The sequence below is a fragment of the Salmo salar genome, chromosome ssa09, assembly GCF_905237065.1.
Source record: "Salmo salar chromosome ssa09, Ssal_v3.1, whole genome shotgun sequence".
NCBI classification, from domain to species: Eukaryota; Metazoa; Chordata; class Actinopteri; order Salmoniformes; family Salmonidae; genus Salmo; species Salmo salar.
The window spans coordinates 130,622,950-130,647,636 of record NC_059450.1 but is presented as its reverse complement, the minus strand read 5'-3'; the positions used below and the strand labels follow the sequence as shown (position 1 = coordinate 130,647,636).

At 44.3% G+C, this 24,687-nt stretch overlaps 1 protein-coding gene across 1 annotated transcript in view; it reads left to right on the top strand.

Moving 5' to 3' along the window:
• Positions 1–24,294, top strand: part of LOC106612791 (synergin gamma-like) — a 47,172-nt gene extending 22,878 nt beyond the window's left edge. The window contains 9 exon segments of the mRNA XM_014214286.2: positions 8,604–9,179; positions 10,316–10,482; positions 10,702–10,755; positions 11,071–11,167; positions 13,789–13,937; positions 15,446–15,556; positions 15,987–16,025; positions 21,911–21,949; positions 22,906–24,294. Of these exon segments, the coding sequence (XP_014069761.2) occupies positions 8,604–9,179; positions 10,316–10,482; positions 10,702–10,755; positions 11,071–11,167; positions 13,789–13,937; positions 15,446–15,556; positions 15,987–16,025; positions 21,911–21,949; positions 22,906–23,037 (1,364 nt within the window). The 3' untranslated portion in view covers positions 23,038–24,294.
• Positions 24,295–24,687: the final 393 nt, after the last annotated feature.

The following is a 24,687-nucleotide window of genomic DNA, read 5'->3' as shown; positions in this document are numbered from 1 at the left end:
AATGCTCAGTTATCAAATCAAACATGATGATAATAGGAGGCATACAAGGAACATTTGTAAAGATGTTCCTTGAGCGTGGACATACAGTGCATTCAGAAAGTATTCAGACCCCTTGACTTTTTCCACATTTTGTTACGTTACAGCATTATTCTAAAATTGCTTAAATTGTTTTTTTGTCCTCATCAATCAACATACAATACCCCATAATGACAAAGCAAAAACTGGTTTTTAGATTTTTTTGCAAAAATAAAAATAATTAAAAATAATATTACTTAGGTATGCAGACCCTTTACTCAGTACTTTGTTGAAGCACCTTTGGCAGCAATTACAGCCTCATCTTGTTGGGTATGACGCTACAAGCTTGGCACACCTGTTTCTTAAATTATTCTCTGCAGATCCTCTCAAGCTCTGTCAGGTTGGATGGCGTCTCACCAGAGAGGTTTGATCGGGTTCAAGTCCGGGCTCTGGCTGGGCCACTCAAAGACATTCAATGACTTGTCCCAAAGCCATTCCTGCGTTGTCTTGGCTGTGTGCTTAGGGTCATTGTCCTGTTGGAAGGTGAACCATCCCAGTCTGAGGTCCTGAGCGCTCTGGAGCAGGTTTTCTCTCTATACTTTACTCTGTTAATCTTTTCCTCGATCCTGACTAGTCTCCGAGACCCTGCAGCTGAAAAACATCCCCACAGCATGATGCTGCCGCCACCATACGGCACCGTAGGGATGGTGCCAGGTTTCCTCCAGACGTGATGGTTGGCATTCAGACCAGAGTTCAATCTTGGTTTCATCAGACCAGAGCATCTTGTTTCTCATGGTCTGAAAGTCCTTTAGGTGCCTTTTTGCAACTCCAAACGGGCTGTCATGTGTCTTTTACTGAGGAATGGCTTCCGTCTGGCCACTTTACCATAAAGGCCTGATTGATGGAGTGTTGCAGAGATTGTTGTCCTTCTTGAAGGTTCTCCCATCTCCACAGAGGAACTCTGGAGCTCTGTCAGAGTGACCATCGGGTTTTTGGTCACCTCCCTGACCAAGGCCCTTCTCCCCTGATTGCTCAGTTTGGCTGGGCGGCCAGCTCTAGGAAGAGTCTTGGTGGTTCCAAACTTCTTCCGTTTAAGAATGATGGAGGCCACTGTTCTTGGGGACCTTCAATGCCGCAGAATTATTTTGGTACCCTTCCCCAGATCTGTGCCTCCACACAATCCTGTCTTGGACAATTCCTTCCACCTCATGGCTTGGTTTTTGCTCTGACATGCACCGTCTTCTGTGGGACCTTATATAGACAGGTGTGTGCCTTTCCAAATCATGTCCAATCAATTAAATTTTACACAGGTGGACTCCAATCAAGTTGTAGAAACATCTCAAGGATGACCAATGGAAATAGGATTCACCTGAGCTCAATTTCCAGTCTAATAGCAAAGGGTCTGAATACTTCTGTAAATAAGGTGTTCTTTTTTTATTTGCAATAATTTCTAAAATCCAGTTTTTGCTTTGTCATTGTGGGGTATTGTCTGTAGATTGATGAGGAAATGTTTTATTTAATAACTTTTAGAATAATGCTGTAACGTAACAGAATGTGGAAAAAGGGAAGGGGTCTGATTACTTTCCAAATGCACTGTACTTAAGTATTAGGTGAAAAGAAAGTATTTATGAAAAGGCAAAAAGTATTTATGAATGGCAGAAATCACCTACAGTTTATCATATCATACAGTTCATCTTATTGCATTGAGTAAATTGTTTTGATTGCTCGTTATGTGTTGGTATGTGTGAGTGTGATTGCTTGGTTGTGTTTTGTATGTGTACGAGTGAGTTTTCCTACTGTGTGTGAGAGTACCCATATAGTATTCCTTGACACTCCCAGTGTTAGGCATCAATCTCCCATAGTGCTTTTGCTCCATCTCCCTAAACCTAAGTGGTCTCTTGGCCCTGACCCCACAAAGCCCACATCACTACAAAGAGATAAGAGGTTAGCAGACCAGGGCACTGAACCTCTAAATGGAAACACTCTCATGGAATCTAATTAGCCTTTAATGTCCAGGCATTGTCCATATCAGCACCCTTCTCCCCTCTCATGGTCGTAATTAATTTACCAAGCATCTCATCTTCCATGTCACGTCTCATATTCCTCTGAGTACATTCAAGGTCTCTCCTTACATCCCCTGTGTGTGAGCAGCACACTCCTTTTAACACCCATGTGCTTATCTATTAGCATAAGTGTGCAGTGAGATGTCCTTATAGCCTATAATATTTCAACACTAGCCAACATATCAGTTTATTGGTTTTAGCAGTTCAGGCAAAGAGGCATCACAATCAAGTTCCGTCTAGGAATTCACCATTTTAGTTATTCTAAATCGGAAATGATCAATGTAATGATACCCATTTCTTTGTTTAAGTTTTATTGCACATCAGAATAAATCAACTTTCAGTTTAACTGAAATGGTTAGGCTACTCTCGAAGGAGAGAGTAAGACAATAACCAATGGCAACGGATCCCGGAGCTGCAGCAAAATGGTTGCCGTTAATATGATGGAGATAGTGGAGAGTTGAAAACATTCCTCAGAACCTGTTAATTGCTGCTCGCTTTTATTCTGGCCCACGTTCATCCAATCAGTATTTTTGTTTTTGGACAGCACCAATCAATTCTCATCTTTAAGAAAGCGTACAGTAGCAGGCCTTGGAGTGTGAAAGTCTCAACATGCTTGCACTGTGTTCAATCCTGGATATAATGAAACCAACCTCAAAGAGACAGTATTTATTTTCCCCGACCGGGGCTCCTTTGGGTCAGAGCAGCTCAAAAGGAAGCCTTTTCATTTGTCTTTGATATTCAGGTATGTTTTGTTATGTGTTGATCTACGAACAGGCTCCTTGAGAACACACTGAAGTTAGTGATACCCGCCCTGCCTTGCTTTTTTGCTGCAGTGTGCCTGCCTGTTCAATTTGTGAAATTGACAAGAACATATTATAGGATGCCATTTTTCTGCTTAACAGTATTACTAGTTGTTTTTATTAAAGAAAATCAAAAAATTCTAAATGTATACAGATTTAATAGTGTATTTTTATTACAGGAAAATGAATTCTTATTTATTTTCAAACTAGATAGACTTCCTGATATTGTTTTAAACTGTGTTGTGTAAACTATTTGAAGATTAAATGTATTTATGAGGATAGGCTAGTTATGGAAAATATTTTAGATTGGTTCAGAATCAAAGATTGATTATTATCTTGAGAAACCCTATCTTGCTGTTAGTTATTGAATGAGTCTTTTTAAGAGCTTGTACACAGGAGCGTTGAACTAATAGGTAGCAAGAGAAAAATGATACTGTCTCTTTAAATCTATTTTGTCACCTGTGATTGGAGAAGATGCAGAACCTCTCTGAGGTCTTGTGGTAAGATAGCCTGCTTTGTTTCTTTAACCCTTTGAGAGCTTGAGCAGAATGGTTTTATGAAGAATCATAATGGAGAAAAATGTAGTTGGATCACTTTACAAGTTTACATACACTACCGTTCAAAAGTTTGGGGTAACTTAGAAATGTCCTTGTTTTTGAAAGGAAAGGACATTTTTTGTCCATTTAAAATAACATCAAATTGATCAGAAATATAGTGTAGACATTGTTAATGTTGTAAATGACTATTGTAGCTGGAAACGGCAGATTTTTTAAATGGAATATCTACATAGGCGGACAGAAGCCCATTATCAGCAACCATCACTCCTGTGTTCCAATGGCACGTTGTGTTATTAAGTAATCCAAGTTTATAATTTCAAAGGCTAATTGATCATGAGAAAACCCTTTTGCAATTATGTTAGCACAGCTGAAAACTGTTTCGTACTGATTTAAAGAAGCAATAAAACTGGCCATCTTTAGACTAGTTGAGTATCTGGAGCATCGGCATTTGTGGGTTTGATTACATGCTCAAAATGGCCAGAAACAAAGAACTTTCTTCTGAAACTCGTCATTCTATTCTTGTTCTGAGAAATGAAGGCTATTTCATGCGAGAAATTTCCAAGAAACTGAAGATCTCGTACAACGCTGTGTACTACTCAAATGTACTTGTCCTCTTGCTCAGTTGTGCACCGGGGTCTCCCACTCCTATTTCTGTTCTGGTTAGAGACAGTTTGCGCTGTTCTGATCAATTTGATGGTATTTTAAATGGACAAAAAATGAGCTTTTCTTTAAAAACAAGGACATTTCTAAGTGACCCCAAACTTGTGACCGGTAATGTACATGGGCTAAACAATGGATTTGGTGATCCATACCTCTCCTCCAAATTCTCAGAAATAGAATGTAAGGCAATGTAATGCCTCGGAGTCCTATTGGATGTAGTAGACTGTAGAAATGTATCCAATGTATATGATGTTGTCATTATGTAGTAGGACACAAAGTTTTGATTTAAAAATGACAAAACCCTTATTTATTTTATCTCTAAAGTCTGCCGTTGACATTTGAGTTTCTATCATGGCGAGAATAGTAGAGAAGCGTTCAGGTCCTCAAAGGGTTAATCACTGTCCTGCCTTGAACCTGTCCTTTACAGTGAGGGGAAAAAAGTATTTGATCCCCTGCTGATTTTGTACGTTTGCCCACTGACAAAGAAATGATCAGTCTATAATTTTAATGGTAGGTTTATTTGAACAGTGAGAGACAGAATAACAACAACAAAAATCCAGAAAAACACATGTCAAAAATGTTATAAAATGATTTGCATTTTAATGAGGGAAATACGTATTTGACCCCTCTGCAAAACATGACTTAGTACTTGGTGGCAAAACCCTTGTTGGCAATCACAGAGGTCAGATGTTTCTTGTAGTTGGCCACCAGGTTTGCACACATCTCAGGAGGGATTTTGTCCCACTCCTCTTTGCAGATCTTCTCCAAGGTTTCGAGGCTGACGTTTGGCAACTCGAACCTTCAGTTCCCTCCACAGATTTTCTATGGGATTAATGTCTGGCGACTGGCTAGACCAGTCCAGACATTGAGCCACTCCTTTGTTGCCTTGGCTGTGTGTTTTGGGTCATTGTCATGCTGGAATACCCATCCACGACCCATTTTCAATGCCCTGGCTGAGGGAAGGAGGTTCTCACCCAAGATTTGACGGTACATGGCCCCGTCCATCGTCCCTTTGATGCGGTGAAGTTGTCCTGTCCCCTTAGCAGAAAAACACCCCCAAAGCATAATGTTTCCACCTCCATGTTTGACGGTGGGGATGGTGTACTTGGGGTCATAGGCAGCATTCCTCCTCCTCCAAACACGGCGAGTTGAGTTGATGCCAAAGAGCTCCATTTTGGTCTCATCTGACCACAACACTTCCACCCAGTTGTCCTCTGAATCATTCAGATGTTCATTGGCAACTTCAGACGGGCATGTATATGTGCTTTCTTGAGCAGGGGGACCTTGTGGGCTCTGCAGGATTTCAGTCCTTCACAGCGTAGTGTGTTACCAATTGTTTTCTTGGTGACTATGGTCCCAGCTGCCTTGAGATCATTGACAAGATCCTCCCGTGTAGTTCTGGGCTGATTCCTCACCGTTCTCATGATCATTGCAACTCCACGAGGTGAGATCTTGCATGGAGCCCCAGGCCGAGGGAGATTGACAGTTCTTTTGTGTTTCTTCCATTTGCGAATAATCGCACCAACTGTTGTCACCTTCTCACCAAGCTGCTTGGCAATGGTCTTGTCGCCCATTCCAGCCTCGTGTAGGTCTACAATCTTGTCCCTGACATCCTTGGAGAGCTCTTTGATCTTGGCCATGGTGGAGAGTTTGGAATCTGATTGATTGATTGCTTCTGTGGACAGGTGTCTTTTATACAGATAACAAACTGAGATTAGGAGCACTCCCTTTAAGAGTGTGCTCCTAATCTCAGCTCCTTACCTGTATAAAAGACACCTGGGAGCCAGAAATCTTTCTGATTGAGAGGGAGTCAAATACTTATTTCCCTCATTAAATGCAAATCAATTTATAACATCTTTGACATGCGTTTTTCTGGATTTTTTTGTTGTTATTCTGTCTCACTGTTTAAATAAACCTACCATTAAAATTATAGACTGATCATTTCTTTGTCAGTGGACAAAATCAGCAGGGGATCAAATACATTTTCCCCTCACTGTAAATCACTTTGGCTTTTCAAGTGTTCTGTATTCAATTATCTTTCTATCAATCAACCTGTTGCTTTCCACCCTATTAGTACAACTACAGTGTGTCGTCTTCTACCGAGATCTACTCATTTTAGTCTGTGAATGTGCCTTCTCATTCTGCTTTCTGCAGCTATATTCTTCTGGGGGTTTCTTTCTTTTACCGTTTTCTCTGTTTGTTTTTCTTCTCTTATTTTCTGACTCTGCATGCCCTTGTGTTCTAAATGATTCAAATATACTTTTACAAGTGTTAGTTTGACAAACCTCTTGTAACAGTAGACCTCTCTCAGAGTATTTTGTGATCTTTCTCGCTCTCTTAACCCATGTTGTCGTAATAAATATTACTATTGGTATTGCTGAAATGCGTACCGTCTTATTTTCTCCCTTTCCTATCCTCAGAGGCCAGATTATGTTCAGCTACATTAGGCCTACTACTACACTAGCTCCTTGTCAATTTCACAAATTGCTTTTTTTGCGTGCAAGGGTTGTGTCACACATGAGGCTACGCTGACTGGGTCCACACATTCCTGCAGGTTATACTGTATCTTAGAAGGAGTGTGTATCTGAGTGTATGAGTGTGTGACTGTGTGAGCACTTGTAAGAATGTGTGCTTGTTTATGTTACCGGTAGTTCTACAATTCCTGCCCGATATGTTATGAATTGAACAGTGTTCTGCTTGTACAACACAGTTTGTGGGGTAGATAGTCAATACAGAGACAGAACGGCTCCACTCACTACTGAGGTTGCCATGGCAATCTGTAATGAAAAGGATGTCATTTTGTATCATCATGTTAGCAGAACTGTCTGCTCCTAATAGTTTGTGCTACAGTATTGTCACACACCTAGAGAAAACAGTAGAGAGGTGTTCTATAGCAGGGCCTCGTCCTATCATGTCTTATCTGCCTCAGAACTGTCAGGTCTCCAATCTACCTCACAACCCCAACAACCAACCCTGACAGGACATCTATTTCCTTTGGATCAGAGGACAGCTAACACAACCCTTGGTTAATTTATGCTAGCAGATACCCATAGACTTCCAGACGTTGTGCTAACGCTAGTTAGCATTGGCTCACAAAACTACCTCTAACTTCCTTCATACTGGACACATTTACATTTACATTTAAGTCATTTAGCAGACGCTCTTATCCAGAGCGACTTACAAATTGGTGCATTCACCTTATGATATCCAGTGGAACAACCACTTTACAATAGTGCATCTAAATCTTTTAAGGGGGGGGTTAGAAGGATTACTTTATCCTATCCCAGGTATTCCTTAAAGAGGTGGGGTTTCAGGTGTCTCCGGAAGGTGGAGACACATACAAATGGTATCTACAAGTTCATCTGATTCTGGAGAAGTACATAAAGAGCCTCATTGCTAAAATCCCAAAGTATCCCTTTAACTTAAGGATCGGACCCTTTTTTTCCAATTTTCGCCTAAATTGACATACCCTAATCTAACTGCCTGTAGCTCAGGACCTGAAGCAATAATATGCATATTCTTGATACCATTTGAAACATTTGTGGAAATGTGAAATTAATGTGGGAGAATATAGCAAACTAGATCTGGTAAAAGATAGAAAAAATAGTTTTTTTTATCTTTGAAATGCAAGAGAAAGGCCATAATGTATTATTCCAGGTTAGGCGCAGTTTAGATTTTGGCCACTAGCTGACAGCAGTGTATGTGCAAAGTTTTAGACTGATTCAATGAACCATTGCATTGCTGTTCAAAATGTTGTATCAAGACTACCCAAAAGGGCCTAATTGGTTTATTAATACATTTTCAAGGTCATAACTGTGCATTCTCCTCAAACAATAGCATGGTATTCTTTCATTGTAATATCTACTGTAAATTGGACAATGCAGTTAGATTAACAATGAATTTAAGCTTTCTGTCCATATCAGATATGTCCTGGGAAATGTTCTTGTTACTTATAACCTCATGCTAATGAGCCTACGTTAGCTCAACCATCCCGCCGGGGGGATCCTGTAAAGGTTTTAAACCTATTGGTATTATCCAAACTAATATTTCACTGTATCTGTATGTGAGCAACGAGCGTATGTTGTACCCCTATATTATCTGTCATCTATGTCACCAATTGGAAATAGACTGGTGAAGAAAGATATTTTTAGAACCCAATCAATTTCAGCTTTTTATCCCTCCTTTAAGCTGGTGATCACATCCTAGTAAGTGAACCCTTACACACGCTATAGTGCAGCACACGATTAAATGCAGTGCATTTGATCTCGCTGTTACAATGTAGGGGAGATGAGGTGGTACTCGGAGCAAAGTAAAGCTGCTTGTTGTAAGTCAACACACATTCAGCGTCAGAAACAATATGGCTTCCACAGTAAGTATTTTTCATATAACGTATCATAGCTTGCCCAAATGCTTTTTCACTTTATCATGGCTGACTGAGTAGTAGCTATCATTTCAGCACCCTTTTCCCACTTAGAGGTACCAGTGTGTATTTTTTGATGTCATTACAGAAGGAGACGACGTGAAGTTTGACCCCTTCGGAACGTCAGCGGTCAGCAGTCTGGCCAGCTATGATTGGTCAGACAGAGAGGAATGCCTGTCCGCTCAGGATCAGGCCAAGAAGCATCTGGGCCTGGACAGTGTTGGTGTTTCCTCCTCTCTCCCCTCAGACGTAGTCCACAGGAAGGAGACGTCGTTCGGCAGCACAGAGAACATCCCCATCACACACACCGCCCAGACTAAGATCACCACCTTCTCAACAGAGGATAGTGGGTCGACCGACAGCAAGTTTGAGGCCTTCGCTGACTTTGGCTCTTGTGAGCCGGGAGGTTTGGGTGGGGATGAGAATGATGACTTTGGGGACTTTGCCAGCACGGTGTCGGAGAAGTCAGACTCCCCCGCGGCAGCGGCCGAGCCGGGCTCAGAGGGGAACCTGAACGAGGCCTCGGATGAGTTCAGGGCCTTTCAGGGGGACAAGGCCAAGTTTGGGAAGTCTGACTTTTTGAAGGCCAGCTCTCAGACCAAGGTCAAGTCCAGTGAAGAGATGATCAAGAGCGAACTGGCCACCTTTGACCTCTCTGTACAAGGTGAGTCATCTGATCGGTACTCTCTCTCTCTTTCCTCTTGTTGATTTATTTTCTGATAAGTAGATATACATACATTTTCTGATCCTCAGTAAGTAGATGGTGGTATATTGTGTCCAGTTACGCCATGCCTTCTAGTTCTGATGTAGTGGTGTGAATCAGATCCGCTGGCTGTGATGTGACATAGCAGGACTTTCATCACCTCGTATTGGAGCATCTGTGGCTACTCCTGCAGCTCAGTGCAGTTCCGCTGACAGACAATAGATGGCAATGTGGTGACTACAGCCCAGAGACTGTAAAACACATCCTTCGTACACAACACAGGCAAATTAGATTAATTAACAGCGCAGCCCAGAAAATCCATGCCCAGACGAAATTAACCGTATTCACTCCTTGTGTGTTCATTTTTTACTGCTGTTTTCCGGTGTTATGTTTCATGCATAGTTAATTAGCGATTCCTACCTCCAAAGTGATAAAGGCTCATTTGCCTCAATGATTTCTCTCCCAGTGTTAACCCTAATTACCTTTTACTTGTTATTCTTCTGTCCTTATTGAATGGTAATCTGATCACTGTGAGGTAATGGGGGAATGTATTAGTGCTGTCATGCTGTGGGGAGGATGATGTATGTCTCCGCAGGGGGTGATTACCTGGTTCACACACACACACACACACACACACACACACACACACACACACACACACACACACACACACACACAGACAGACAGAGCCCCTGTGGCATAGTTTGGGCTCAGCATGTGACTGTGTGTCTTTTTTTATGTGTCTGTCTGTTTTTTCTGTGTGTGTCTGTCTGTGTGAGTGAGTGAGCCATCATGAATTATTCATACTTGCATTGGTTGCCGTGGCGCTATTTTGTACATAATTATCATTTGTTGTAAATAAAGTGTTTTGACGTCTGTGTCCTTGTCCGGAAGGAATTAGCCACAACAGAAAATGAGCTCAGTAAAAAGTCCCAATTATGCCATAGTAAACAAACGGGTGCATATCTGGAATTAGCCAACATCTCTGGGTTAGTAGAAGTGGCCATTAAAATGACATTTGAATGTATGCCAGACATTGCCTGTATATACTATTTATGTATGTATCAAGACACTCTCTCCTCTTCTCCTTGCCTCAGGCTCCCACAAGCGTAGCCACAGTTTGGGGGAGAAGGAGATTGGGCGCTCGCCCCCCTCCCCCGCCCCGGAGCAGCCCTTCAGAGACCGCTCCAGCACCCTGAGTGAGAAGAAGCCTGCCCTGCCCGTCATCAGAGACAAGTACAAGGACCTGACTGGGGAGGTGGAGGTGAGACCCAGACATGTTAACTACGTTCCAATTATCCAGATGCTCTGTAGAGTGTTTACAAGTTCAGTAGACATTGATTTCAGTAGCAAACCACAGAGGCTTTGGCCTTAATAAGTTCTTTAGTTTTTTTTGGTATTTTTGTAAGTGTCTTTATGGAAATGTGTAAATGTCTTCTCATATATCTGAAGTCATTCTAACAACTATAACATGTTGTTTCAGGAGAGTGAGCGCTATGCATATGAGTGGCAGAGGTGTCTGGAGAGTGCTGTACAGGTAAGATAGTGTGCAGGACTGTTCCCCCTCTCCTGTTTTGCCGTATCTGAACGTGTGTGTGTGTGTGTGTGTGTGTGTGTGTGTGTGTGTGTGTGTGTGTGTGTGTGTGTGTGTGTGTGTGTGTGTGTGTGTGTGTGTGTGTGTGTGTGTGTGTGTGTGTGTGTGTGTGTGTGTGTGTGTGTGTGTGTGTGTGTGTGTGTGTGTGTGTGTGTGTGTGTGTAACCCTAACCCATTCTGCTGTGCGTGTGTAACCCTAACCCATTCTGCTGTGTGTGTGTAACCCTAACCCATTCTGCTGTCTGTCTCTGTCCCCAGGTCATCATTAAAGCCAACAACACCCTAAACAGCATCAGCTGCTCTACTGTTTGCACTGAGGTCATCCAGTCTGCTCAGGGCATGGATTACCTACTGGGTGAGACTCACAGACCCACACACACGCTGACCCACACACACGCGCCGACACACACACGCCAACAGGGAGGTCCTGAGCTTGTTAAACAAGGTCCAACAGTCTTCAGCTAGAACCCCAAACTCTGCCTGATCCCCTCTGAGAGATTTATCCAGCGCTCCAGTGTTGCCTGTGGATCCTAGTGGGGGCTTGTCTTCGCTCGGCCTGACAGACTGTGGATCCTAGTGGAGGCTTGTCTTCGCTCGGCCTGACAGACTGTGGATCCTAGTGGGGGCTTGTCTTCGCTCTGCCTGACGGACTGTGGATCCTAGTGGGGGCTTGTCTTCGCTCGGCCTGACAGACTGTGGATCCTAGTGGGGGCTTGTCTTCGCTCTGCCTGACAGACTGTGGATCCTAGTGGGGGCTTGTCTTCGCTCGGCCTGACAGACTGTGGATCCTAGTGGGGGCTTGTCTTCGCTCGGCCTGACGGACTGTGGGGGCTTGTCTTCGCTTGGCCTGACGGACTGTGGATCCTAGTGGGGGCTTGTCTAAGCTCGGTCTGACGGACTGTGGATCCTAGTGGGGGCTTGTCTTCGCTCGGCCTGACGGACTGTGGATCCTAGTGCGGGGCTTGTCTTCGCTCGGCCTGACGGACTGTGGATCCTAGTGGGGGCTTGTCTTCGCTCAGCCTGACGGTCTGTGGATCCTAGTGGGGGCTTGTCTTCGCTCGGCCTGACAGACTGTGGATCCTAGTGGGGGCTTGTCTTCGCCCGGCCTGACGGTCTGTGGATCCTAATGGGGGCTTGTCTTCGCTCGGCCTGACGGACTGTGGATCGTAGTGGGGGCTTGTCTTCGCCCGGCCTGACGGACTGTGGTTCCTAGTGGGGGCTTGTCTTCGCTCGGCCTGACGGACTGTGGATCCTAGTGGGGGCTTGTCTTCGCTCGGCCTGACGGACTGTGGATCCTAGTGGGGGCTTGTCTTCGCTCGGCCTGACGGACTGTGGATCCTAGTGGGGGCTTGTCTTCGCCCGGCCTGACGGACTGTGGATCCTAGTGGGGGCTTGTCTTCGCCCGGCCTGACGGACTGTGGATCCTGGTGGGTGCTTGTCTTCGCCCGGCCTGACGGACTGTGGATCCTGGTGGGGGCTTGTCTTCGCCCGGCCTGACGGACTGTGGATCCTAGTGGGGTCTTGTCTTCGCCCGGCCTGACGGACTGTGGTTCCTAGTGGGGGCTTGTCTTCGCTCGGCCTGACGGACTGTGGATCCTAGTGGAGGCTTGTCTTCGCCCGGCCTGACGGACTGTGGATCCTAGTGGGGGCTTGTCTTCGCCCAGCCTGACGGACTGTGGATCCTAGTGGGGGCTTGTCTTCGCTCGGCCTGACGGACTGTGGATCCTAGTGGGGGCTTGTCTTCGCTCGGCCTGACGGACTGTGGATCCTAGTGGGGGCTTGTCTTCGCCCGGCCTGACGGACTGTGGATCCTAGTGGGGGCTTGTCTTCGCCCGGCCTGACGGACTGTGGATCCTAGTGGGGGCTTGTCTTCGCCCGGCCTGACGGACTGTGGATCCTAGTGGGGGCTTGTCTTCGCCCGGCCTGACGGACTGTGGATCCTAGTGGGGGCTTGTCTTCTCCCGGCCTGACGGACTGTGGATCCTAGTGGGGGCTTGTCTTCGCTCGGCCTGACGGACTGTGGGGGCTTGTCTTCGCTCGGCCTGACGGACTGTGGATCCTAGTGGGGGCTTGTCTTCGCTCGGCCTGACGGACTGTGGGGGCTTGTCTTCGCTCGGCCTGACGGACTGTGGGGGCTTGTCTTCGCTCGGCCTGACGGACTGTGGATCCTAGTGGGGGCTTGTCTTCGCTCGGCCTGACGGACTGTGGGGGCTTGTCTTCGCTCGGCCTGACGGACTGTGGGGGCTTGTCTTCGCTCGGCCTGACGGACTGTGGGGGCTTGTCTTCGCTCGGCCTGACGGACTGTGGGGGCTTGTCTTCGCTCGGCCTGACGGACTGTGGATCCTAGTGGGGGCTTGTCTTCGCTCGGCCTGACAGACTGTGGATCCTAGTGGGGGCTTGTCTTCGCTCGGCCTGACAGACTGTGGATCCTAGTGGGGGCTTGTCTTCGCTCGGCCTGACAGACTGTGGATGCGTCTCAAATGTCACCTTATTCCATTTGACCGGGCCCTATAGGGCTCTGGTCAAAGGCAGTGCACTATGTAAGGAATAGGGTGCCATTTGGGATGCACAAGAGTGTGTATCTGACCAGACAGACAGCAGTGTGTCTTTTTAATGAGCGATGAGAGTGGGACAGGGACACATACTGTTGTGAGGGGCTGAGAACAGAACACAGTGTACCACCAATGAGTCTTCTTCCAAAAACACACCATTATAAACCTTTACCCTCTCAACGGAGAACAACAACTCTATTAACAACCCTTCCATGTTAACCTTTTATTCCCCAGGGAGGGTAGTGTTACAGCCAACATTATGTCAGGTTGGTTTCAACATAGGGGAGTGTAGACATGTTAGCTGTTTTTTATTGTCTTTGTTGTATTTCTCACTCTCTTATCTTTGGCTTATGTTGGAGCTGGCTGTGGGAGAGAACTGGGAGCAGGGGTGTTGTCTTATTGTCTACGTGTGTTTATGTGGCAGGTGTGGTGGAGGTGTACCGCGTGACCAAGCGTGTGGAGCTGGGGATCAAAGCCACGGCCGTGTGTTCTGAGAAGCTGCAGCAGCTGCTGAAGGACATCAGCCACGTCTGGAACAACCTCATGGGCTTCATGTCCCTGGCCAACCTGGCGGTAAGAAACACACACAGTACTGTACCGACAGACACACACACACACACACACACACACACACACACACACACACACACGCACACACGCACACACAGACCCAGACTCACGCACACAGACCCAGACTCACGCACACAGACCCAGACTCACGCACACAGTACAGTCAACACACACACTCACAGACCTCCCTTCCTAAAATTCACTTGGTTAGGCTACACACAGACCTGAGAAATTGACACTTGATTGTAACAACTTTGTCTAGAAAATGTTCCTGATGAAATGTTGAGTGGATAAAGACTGTCTAGTAGGATTATCAATGAAACCTTGATTGTGTGACCGTGTACTAAACCAAGCCCTATGGTGGTATCTGTTAGTGTGTGTAGCTGAGGGGACAGGGAGTGTAGAGCTGTCTGTTGAGGCTGTAGTGATGTGTTGAGAACAGAGGCAGAGAGGAGATGGGCTGGCCTTATCCTCTACAGCCAGCCTCAGGAATAACATTGCTTCTCAAATGCCAGCAGATAATACAGGCTGGCCATCTCCTGACTCGAGATAATGTCAGTACAGAAAGAGCGAGAATTAGCGGAGAGGGACAGAGGGAGGTAGAGGGAGACGGAGTCAGTGAGTGAGTAGTAATGTTACGTTATCTCAGACCGTAGACCTGCAGCTGCTTTTTGATTCTGCAGGCTCGGTCCTCCTCAGAGAGAGAGAGAGAGAGAGAGCTGTCTGGGCACACTCACTTGTTCACACAGCTCTGCTGCCAACAGACTAATGGACTGTATTTACTTTCATTTCCCAGATTAAAGACATATTTCTACTTCAGTTCATTTAGCTGGTTAATGAATGAATAGAGACATGTCTATTCCTTTGAGCTATTGTTCTGTAGCTCAGTGTTGGAGAGGAAGCTGCTACACCTGTACAGTTAGTGGTCTGTATCTAGGTATTGTAAACCAGGTTGTTCGAGCCTTGAATGCGTTGCGTCGTGCCTAAGAACAGCCCTCAGCCATGGTATGTTGGCCGTATACCCCACCCCCCCGGCCTTATTGCTTAAATATACAACTTATTTGTTTAAATGTAAATTGGTTGGCACCCTTATAAAATCCTTGCAAATATGGTACATTTCCTCAAATTTCAGAACTGTAGATCCCTGGTTTCATGCAGTGTTTTGTGAGGCGTAGCAACATAGTGTGCCCCACCCACTATGATCAGACCAATCTGCCAGCACCTCCATACAGGAGGCAAGCCACCAACCGTGTGTCTCGGTCACAAACATAGGCTTACAGTACGTGGCCTCCAGGTTGCAGGCCAGCCTAACACAAAGTAATTGGCTCGGTACTGCTCTGTTTCAGCTGTTATGAGAAGGTGCTTTCTGTATCCTTAAGTGTCCATGCATTTTGAATCCTTCTTGAATGTAATGCAATTTGTGGATTCAAATAAAGTATTAAAAGTAATAAAATGTGTGTGTGTGTGTGTTTCTCCTTGTGTAATGTTGTGTTGTGTGTTTCTCTGTACAGCCTGATGAGAGCTCGCTGGACTTCTCCTCCTGTATCCTGAGACACGGCATCAAGAACGCCAAGGAGCTGGCCTGTGGAGTGTGCCTGCTCAACGTGGACTCACGCAGCAAGGTCTACACACACACACACACACACACACACACACACACACACACACACACACACACACACACACACACACACACACACACACACACACACACACACACACACACACACACACACACACACACATACACACACACATACACACACACACACACACACACACACACACACTAATGTACAGGACACACAACACAATAAGCATACAGTAATTCTCAGTCAACACACAATCATGATTGCCAACCAACACACCCTCAATCCCTCAACAGATGGACCCAACAACTGTTGAAACATTTGATTACAAATCCGTTCCAACAGATTTCTCAAGCTGAATAAACCATGAATCATTTTGCCATTTATTTTAGAGTTGTTTTTAAACTAGTGGTTGACGCATAATAACTAAATGATCGTTTCTTTGACTTTGAACATTTTGCAGAGCAAAGAAGAGACAACTATTGGACGTCTGTTTAAAAGAGTATGAGGCCGTGAACTGTCAACTGAATCTCACTTCACTCTCTGCTATTGGGGGCCTGGGGGCCAAATTCTCCACTGATAGACAGCCGATGGGGTGCCAAAATGACAGCACACTCTTCTCCTCACAGCTCCCTCCCTTCACACTGACTGCATCCCAAAAGACAAAATGGGCCCTGGTCAAAACTAGTGCACTATACAGGGAATAGAGTGCTATTTGAGATGCTACCAGTGCCGGCAGCAGCACTGTGTTCATGCACAGATGTGTTAGAAATGACCAGACAATCCGATTTCACCAAATATCCCTCCAAAATGATTTCAGGTCACCTTCATTTATGAGTCTTAGAAGAGAACGTGATGAAACAATGATGATAAAATGACACCTGTTAAGATGATAACAATTCAGGAAGAGAGAGAGACGGAGAAAAAGAGGACGATAAAAAGAGAGTTGGAGGAGACAGACAGACAGGACGTGAGAGGAGTGAAGTTGTTCTTTTGGCACCTCTGGTTGGGCTGAGGGAATTGTGGGAAGGTTTCTGGAGGGTCAGTGAAGCATGCAGCTTTACTCTTACAATAACAGGCTTTTAGCTCAACCCTCATCTGACAGCCACCTCTCACTTCACCTCTTACCAGCTACTAACAACAAGTCTAAACAATACTCATCCATATCTGTGTGTTCATTTGTTTCATCATTTGAGTTCTGCTGTGACTTAAAATGTGTTTGTGACACTTTCTTTTCCACTTGTCAAACCCTGATCATCAGTAACTATTTGTCATATTGGGGTCCATTAATTTTATTGTTTGACTGGACAGTCTGCGGGGCAGGGTTGCTTTGATTGTTTGTTGCGATGTTCCCCTGCATCATTTAGCTAGAGATGGATTGGTGAGGCGGAGGATGGCTGAGTTTAGACAGCTGATGTGGTTCACGCATCAGATCAGTCAGGAGCTGGGAGCACAGGTGCTAAGAAATCTGCTGAGGGTATTTCTCCATCTTTCTCTCTCACACTCTCTCTGTGTTCATCTCCATCTTTCTCTCTCACACTCTCTCTGTGTTCATCTCCATCTTTCTCTTTCACACTCTCTCTGTGTTCATCTCCATCTTTCTCTCTCACACTCTCTCTGTGTTCATCTCCATCTTTCTCTCTCACACTCTGTGTTCATCTCCATCTTTCTCTCTCACACTCTCTGTGTTCATCTCCATCTTTCTCTCTCACACTCTGTGTTCATCTCCATCTTTCTCTCTCACACTCTCTCTGTGTTCATCTCCATCTTTCTCTCTCACACTCTCTCTGTGTTCATCTCCATCTTTCTCTCTCAACACTCTCTCTGTGTTCATCTCCATCTTTCTCTCTCAACACTCTCTCTGTGTTCATCTCCATCTTTCTCTCTCAACACTCTCTCTGTGTTCATCTCCATCTTTCTCTCTCACACTCTCTCTGTGTTCATCTCCATCTTTCTCTCTCACACTCTCTCTGTGTTCATCTCCATCGTTCTCTCTCACACTCTCTCTGTGTTCATCTCCATCTTTCTCTCTCAACACTCTCTCTGTGTTCATCTCCATCTTTCTCTCTCACACTCTCTCTGTGTTCATCTCCATCTTTCTCTCTCAACACTCTCTGTGTTCATCTCCATCTTTCTCTCTCACACTCTCTCTGTGTTCATCTCCATCTTTCTCTCTCACACTCTCTCTGTGTTCATCTCCATCTTTCTCTCTCACACTCTCTCTGTGTTCATCTCCATCTTTCTCTCTCACACTCTCTCTGTGTTCATCTCCATCTTTCTCTCTCACACTCTCTCTGTGTTCATCTCCATCTTTCTCTCTCACACTCTGTGTTCATCTCCATCTTTCTCTCTCACACTCTCTCTGTGTTCATCTCCATCTTTCTCTCTCACACTCTCTCTGTGTTCATCTCCATCTTTCTCTCTCAACACTCTCTCTGTGTTCATCTCCATCTTTCTCTCTCACACTCTCTCTGTGTTCATCTCCATCTTTCTCTCTCACACTCTCTCTGTGTTCATCTCCATCTTTCTCTCTCACACTCTCTCTGTGTTCATCTCCATCTTTCTCTCTCACACGCTCTCTGTGTTCATCTCCATCTTTCTCTTTCACAATCTGTGTTCATCTCCATCTTTCTCTCTCACACTCTGTGTTCATCTCCATCTTTCTCTCTCAACACTCTCTCTGTCTTCATCTCCATCTTTCTCTCTCACACTCTCTCTGTGTTCATCTCCATCTTTCTCTCTCACACTCTCTCAGTGTTCATCTCCATCTTTCTCTCTCACACTCTCTCTGTGTTCATCTCCATCTTTCTCTCTCAACACTCTCTCTGTGTTCATCTCCATCTTTCTCTCTCACACTCTCTCTGTGTTCATCTCCATCTTTCTCTCTCAACACTCTCTCTGTGTTCATCTCCATCTTTCTCTCTCACACTCTCTCTGTGTTCATCTCCATCTTTCTCTTTCACAATCTGTGTTCATCTCCATCTTTCTCTCTCACACTCTGTGTTCATCTCCATCTTTCTCTCTCAACACTCTCTCTGTCTTCATCTCCATCTTTCTCTCTCACACTCTCTCTGTGTTCATCTCCATCTTTCTCTCTCACACTCTCTCAGTGTTCATCTCCATCTTTCTCTCTCACACTCTCTCTGTGTTCATCTCCATCTTTCTCTCTCAACACTCTCTCTGTGTTCATCTCCATCTTTCTCTCTCACACTCTCTCTGTGTTCATCTCCATCTTTCTCTCTCAACACTCTCTCTGTGTTCATCTCCATCTTTCTCTCTCACACTCTCTCTGTGTTCATCTCCATCTTTCTCTTTCACAATCTGTGTTCATCTCCATCTTTCTCTCTCAACACTCTCTCTGTGTTCATCTTCATCTTTCTCTCTCACACTCTCTCTGTGTTCATCTCCATCTTTCTCTCTCAACACTCTCTCTGTGTTCATCTCCATCTTTCTCACTCACACTCTCTCTGTGTTCATCTCCATCTTTCTCTTTCACAATCTGTGTTCATCTCCATCTTTCTCTCTCACACTCTGTGTTCATCTCCATCTTTCTCTCTCAACACTCTCTCTGTGTTCATCTCCATCTTTCTCTCTCACACTCTCTCTGTGTTCATCTCCATCTTTCTCTCTCACACTCTCTCTGTGTTCATCTCCATCTTTCTCTCTCAACACTCTCTCTGTGTTCATCTCCATCTTTCTCACTCACACTCTCTCTGTGTTCATCTCCATCTTTCTCTCTCACACTCTCTCTGTGTTCATCTCCATCTTTCTCTCTCACACTCTCTCTGTGTTCATCTCCATCTTTCTCTCTCTCTTTCGCATGGACTGAGTCAGGCTGAATAATAGTTTTATTCAGCATGCCCCTGACATCAGATTAATAACCCACCTTTTAATTCAACTTTTGTCCAGAGGAACATTTGTAAGAAAGCATAAAAGCCAAACAGAGAATAACATCCCCTCAGAGAATAATGAAATCACAGAAAGCGTTTTAATACAGAAGCGGATAAAACTATTATCTTTCAGAGTACAGGTAGTTTCTGTCTGCCTTCCAACTAGAAGTAGAGGTGTGGTGTTGATGGCATCACCGGCATAATATTATGATGGGCACCGTTGAGAGACTGGACCTAGGCTGTTGGTCTTTGATACTGCTGACTCGGTTCTGGGTTTTAACTTATCCAACGGAGACCTGTCTCCATGTTCTTCATCCATTCACCTTCATATGTTGAGTCAGGGATGGGCAGCACCATGTAGCCTGGTAGCAGATCAGCCTGGGTTTTAGCCAAGTCCTCTGATGTGCTTGTTGTCATGGCAAACATGTATGGTATGACAACGAATGACAAGGGAGTTGGTTACAGCACATACAGATCTGCTATCAGGCTAAGCAACAGGTAGCATCTAAACATAGTTTATTACTTGGAGACTGCAACAAGCTATAAACTCTCTGAGTGATCATTTGGGTTTAATGAAGTATTGCTATTTTTGGTCAGTGATAAATGCTAATGAGTGCAATCATTCCCAAAAGTACTGGTTTGGATTTTTTCCCAATAATAATTTATGCAGTATGATGCATTATTATTCATAAATGTCAGATTCTGAAATATACTGTATTTTAAATTATCTTTCAGTTTGTTTAATTTGGTTATGACTTTATCTGGAACTAGGCCAATAACATTTAAATAAGTTTACTTGGCAGTGGATGCCTAATTCCATCGCTTTGCAGACTGCACAGTATTTCTCTCAATCTATTGCAGAGTCTGGAATCCTGCCCATCCCTGTTTGAAAGATGCCCATCCCTGTTTGAAAGATGCCCATCCCTGTTTGAAAGATGCCCATCCCTGTTTGAAAGATGCCCATCCCTGTTTGAAAGATGCCCATCCCTGTTTGAAAGATGCCCATCCCTGTTTGAAAGATGCCCATCCCTGTTTGAAAGATGCCCATCCCTGTTTGAAAGATGCCCATCCCTGTTTGAAAGATGCCCATCCCTGTTTGAAAGATGCCCATCCCTGTTTGAAAGATGCCCATCCCTGTTTGAAAGATGCCCATCCCTGTTTGAAAGATGCCCATCCCTGTTTGAAAGATGCCCATCCCTGTTTGAAAGATGCCCATCCCTGTTTGAAAGATGCCCATCTCTGTTTGAAAGATGCCCATCCCTGTTTGAAAGATGCCCATCCCTGTTTGAAAGATGCCCATCCCTGTTTGAAAGATGCCCATCCCTGTTTGAAAGATGCCCATCCCTGTTTGAAAGATGCCCATCCCTGTTTGAAAGATGCCCATCCCTGTTTGAAAGATGCCCATCTCTGTTTGAAAGATGCCCATCTCTGTTTGAAAGATGCCCATCCCTGTTTGAAAGATGCCCATCCCTGTTTGAAAGATGCCCATCCCTGTTTGAAAGATGCCCATCCCTGTTTGAAAGATGCCCATCCCTGTTTGATGTTTATTGGAAAATTAGATGGATGATTGTAAGGTGGTTCTTTAGATTCTTTCACTTTGGGGCTCTTGGAATGTTGCTCTTTCAATTCCTTTGGTGTACCAACGTTCCGTTCTGTACAAACTGACGGACTGATCCTCAGTTACTGTACAGTTTAACTTTGGTGTACCAACGTTCCGTTCTGTACAAACTGACGGACTGATCCTCAGTTACTGTACAGTTTAACTTTGGTGTACCAACGTTCCGTTCTGTACAAACTGACGGACTGATCCTCAGTTACTGTACAGTTTAACTTTGGTGTACCAACGTTCCGTTCTGTACAAACTGACGGACTGATCCTCAGTTACTGTACAGTTTAACTTTGGTGTACCAACGTTCCGTTCTGTACAAACTGACGGACTGATCCTCAGTTACTGTACAGTTTAACTTTGGTGTACCAACGTTCCGTTCTGTACAAACTGACGGACTGATCCTCAGTTACTGTACAGTTTAACTTTGGTGTACCAACGTTCCGTTCTGTACAAACTGACAGACTGATCCTCAGTTACTGTACAGTTTAACTTTGGTGTACCAACGTTCCGTTCTGTACAAACTGACGGACTGATCCTCAGTTACTGTACAGTTTAACTTTGGTGTACCAACGTTCCGTTCTGTACAAACTGACGGACTGATCCTCAGTTACTGTACAGTTTAACTTTGGTGTACAAACGTTCCGTTCTGTACAAACTGACGGACTGATCCTCAGTTACTGTACAGTTTAACTTTGGTGTACCAACGTTCCGTTCTGTACAAACTGACGGACTGATCCTCAGTTACTGTACAGTTTAACTTTGGTGTACCAACGTTCCGTTCTGTACAAACTGACGGACTGATCCTCAGTTACTGTAGAGTTTAACTTTGCTTACTCAGGACAATGCATGAAACCAGGAAAATGCTGACACCTCTTATGCTACTTACAGGCACTGGCTAAAGACCATGACAAGAGGTTAAGGGTAAAGGTATGCTTCACTTATTTCCGCCTCTTAAGCAGCAGTAGACTGTAGCCTCCCTCTTTAGGCATGATGCCCCTTGCATTTACAGGTGGTGTTTCTAGTCTGGAGCCCTGGAGCACCATGAGCAGCACTGTCCTCTTGGTTTCCTAATGGAGGGTCATTAACCTTTAGATTACAGTTAGAAAGGTCACCTAGGATTAATCATGCTGACCTTTCATTTTGGTTTTATTCCTCCATCTGTTTTCAAATTGTCTAACTCTCCCAAGCATATCCTCTCTCCAGCACTTTCTACTTCTGTTATGTCTCACCACATTATATGTGTTGGCACAATCATGTTTGATGGGTAAATTGCACATCATTACAGTTCTGCAGGCTGGGACTGTGGAGGGGGAGGTGAGGGTGAGGAGGAGGAGAGGGAGGACGTGGAGACGAGGGGTTATGCAAACTCTTAAACATTAGCATCTCCTCCTTATCACCAACCTGCTGCTACAGCTGGGCTCAGCTAAATGCAAGCTCACATAACAGCTCTCTGCCCCTCTCAGTTCACTCAGTTTATTTTCTCAACGGCTATATTCAGATGTTATGTGGGAGTGCCATTCAGCTATCTCAATATATTCAACTAACAGTCAGGAGGACAGCCAATGAGCAGCAGTCTTATTGATCAGTAAACAGATCATTGTGCCAAACATGAGTCATATTTTCAAAGGACCAGTTTTCATTGACCCCTTCTTTGTATGCCACAGTGGAGATACTGTATGCAGGTTAAGCTACCTACAAATCCCTGCTTCTAGCATTACTCTCATAGATCAATTATTTAGTTCCTGTTGATCGTTGATTTATCTTTACCACTGCTTTCTATTTGTTAGCCTGAGCTACTGCCAAGTTCATCTGTTTATTAACTATTCAGTAGAACCTTGTCCTAACATCCCCCCCGTTTCGCTCTTATTTGACCCTTCCGCCAGGCTTTCAACTCAGAGACGGACAACTTCAAGCTGCCGTACGGGGGCCACCAGTACCACGCCAGCTGTGCCAATTTCTGGATTAACTGCGTGGAGCCCAAACCGCCGGGCCTCATTCTGCCCGACCTGCTCTGAACTGCAGACAACCGCTGCCATGGCAACGGGCGCCAGGTAATCAACACCGGCGAGGTGCAACAGCCGGGCTCCCCACCGCACACCTCACACCTTGGGCTGCGAATACAGAGATCACAGAGAGACCTCAGAAGTCACTGGAATCATCTTTATTTATTTGCCTTTTATTCTCTCTCTTTCTCTCTCAGAGGTACTCTGTGCTCTTTGCAGCGGTGAAGAAGTGCAAATCTGCTAGTTTGTACAAATTCAAGGCTTGACACAGTAAAGACTATTCTGTATCATAATGTATTGTAAAATTATACTTTATAAATGGTGTCATTTTCTCATTTTTCCTTCTTTTTTTTCCATTGTCTGGTCTCATATACAGTATAATGCAATAGAAGTTACAAGTTGGCATTTTAGCATTGATGCTTATGCGACTTCTCTGGCAGGATTTATTTTGGCAAACATTATTCAGATAATGAACCAATGTTGTGCTACGGTAACCCAGAGGAGGTCTAGTCCCTATGTCAGAGCAGGGGAAAATGTGGACACTTATATGAATGGGGTAATGGGTCTCAACGTTTTCTGTAATGCACTCTTTCTGTGACTCAACAAGTCCATAACAAACTATTAAAACTGTGCAATATACTACTAATGAAGGAACTTGGAGACAAACTGAAGTGTAAAGTTATCTGTCGTTTCCCTTGATTGTCACTTGTTGCTTTGTTACTGTTTAATGCTTGAGGGACTGTGTTGGTGTTTCGGTCTTAAAGTAGTATTTTGTCCTTTGTTCTTCTCGAGTCGGGGTTGTGGTATCATCACACTGCTGGAACTGAATCAATTTTACGGTCGGGTCTCTAAAAGGATAGTCTATGGTTGCTAACATTTTAATTCATATTTAACTTTTTAGGTATTGTGTGACATTAACTGCTTTTTAATGTCTTTGTATTGTTTGAAAAGGATTGCTTTATCTAAATGAATGTTAATGTGCTGTTTGAATTTTTTTGTGACATTGGGACTTGAAAGGGAGTCTTAATTCTTAAAGATTGTTGGCTGTGGGTTTTGTTTTTCTGTCTTGCTGTGCCAGTGTATATATACTCACACTGATGGGGATGTTTTGGCAGATCTAAGTCTTGAATGAAGTCAACTATGATTATGGACTACTATTGCAGCAGCACTTTGTGTGGATTACAGTATCATAGTGTTGTAATTACAATGACTAACTGTAATGTGAAGTGATGACATATACATAAATAATACATTGATGCATAAATTAAATACATTTCATGGTCATTAATCAATTAATCAATGAATGTATTACCTGGAAGCCTATTACCATACACATTAATTAAGAGTATTGTACAATTCTGCTGAATTTGGTTTTGTTTTCAATATTTTCTGAATATAATCAAGGTTGGTTTGAATGTCAACATGAATCCTGAAGGCATTCTATTGTCTCAATAGCACGAGTCGTTTAATCTGGATGACATCTGTAACAAAGTCAGGTTCAGAGTCTAATGCAGCAATATCATATTAGCACTACTTCTCCTAAAATGCCAAATGGTTTGAGATTGTCACGTCTTTCATTTTTCACTCAATAACATGTTATTTCTCAGACCAGGGAGGTTTCATCTCTATCACTTTGTGACCAAATGAAATACATTAACCTCA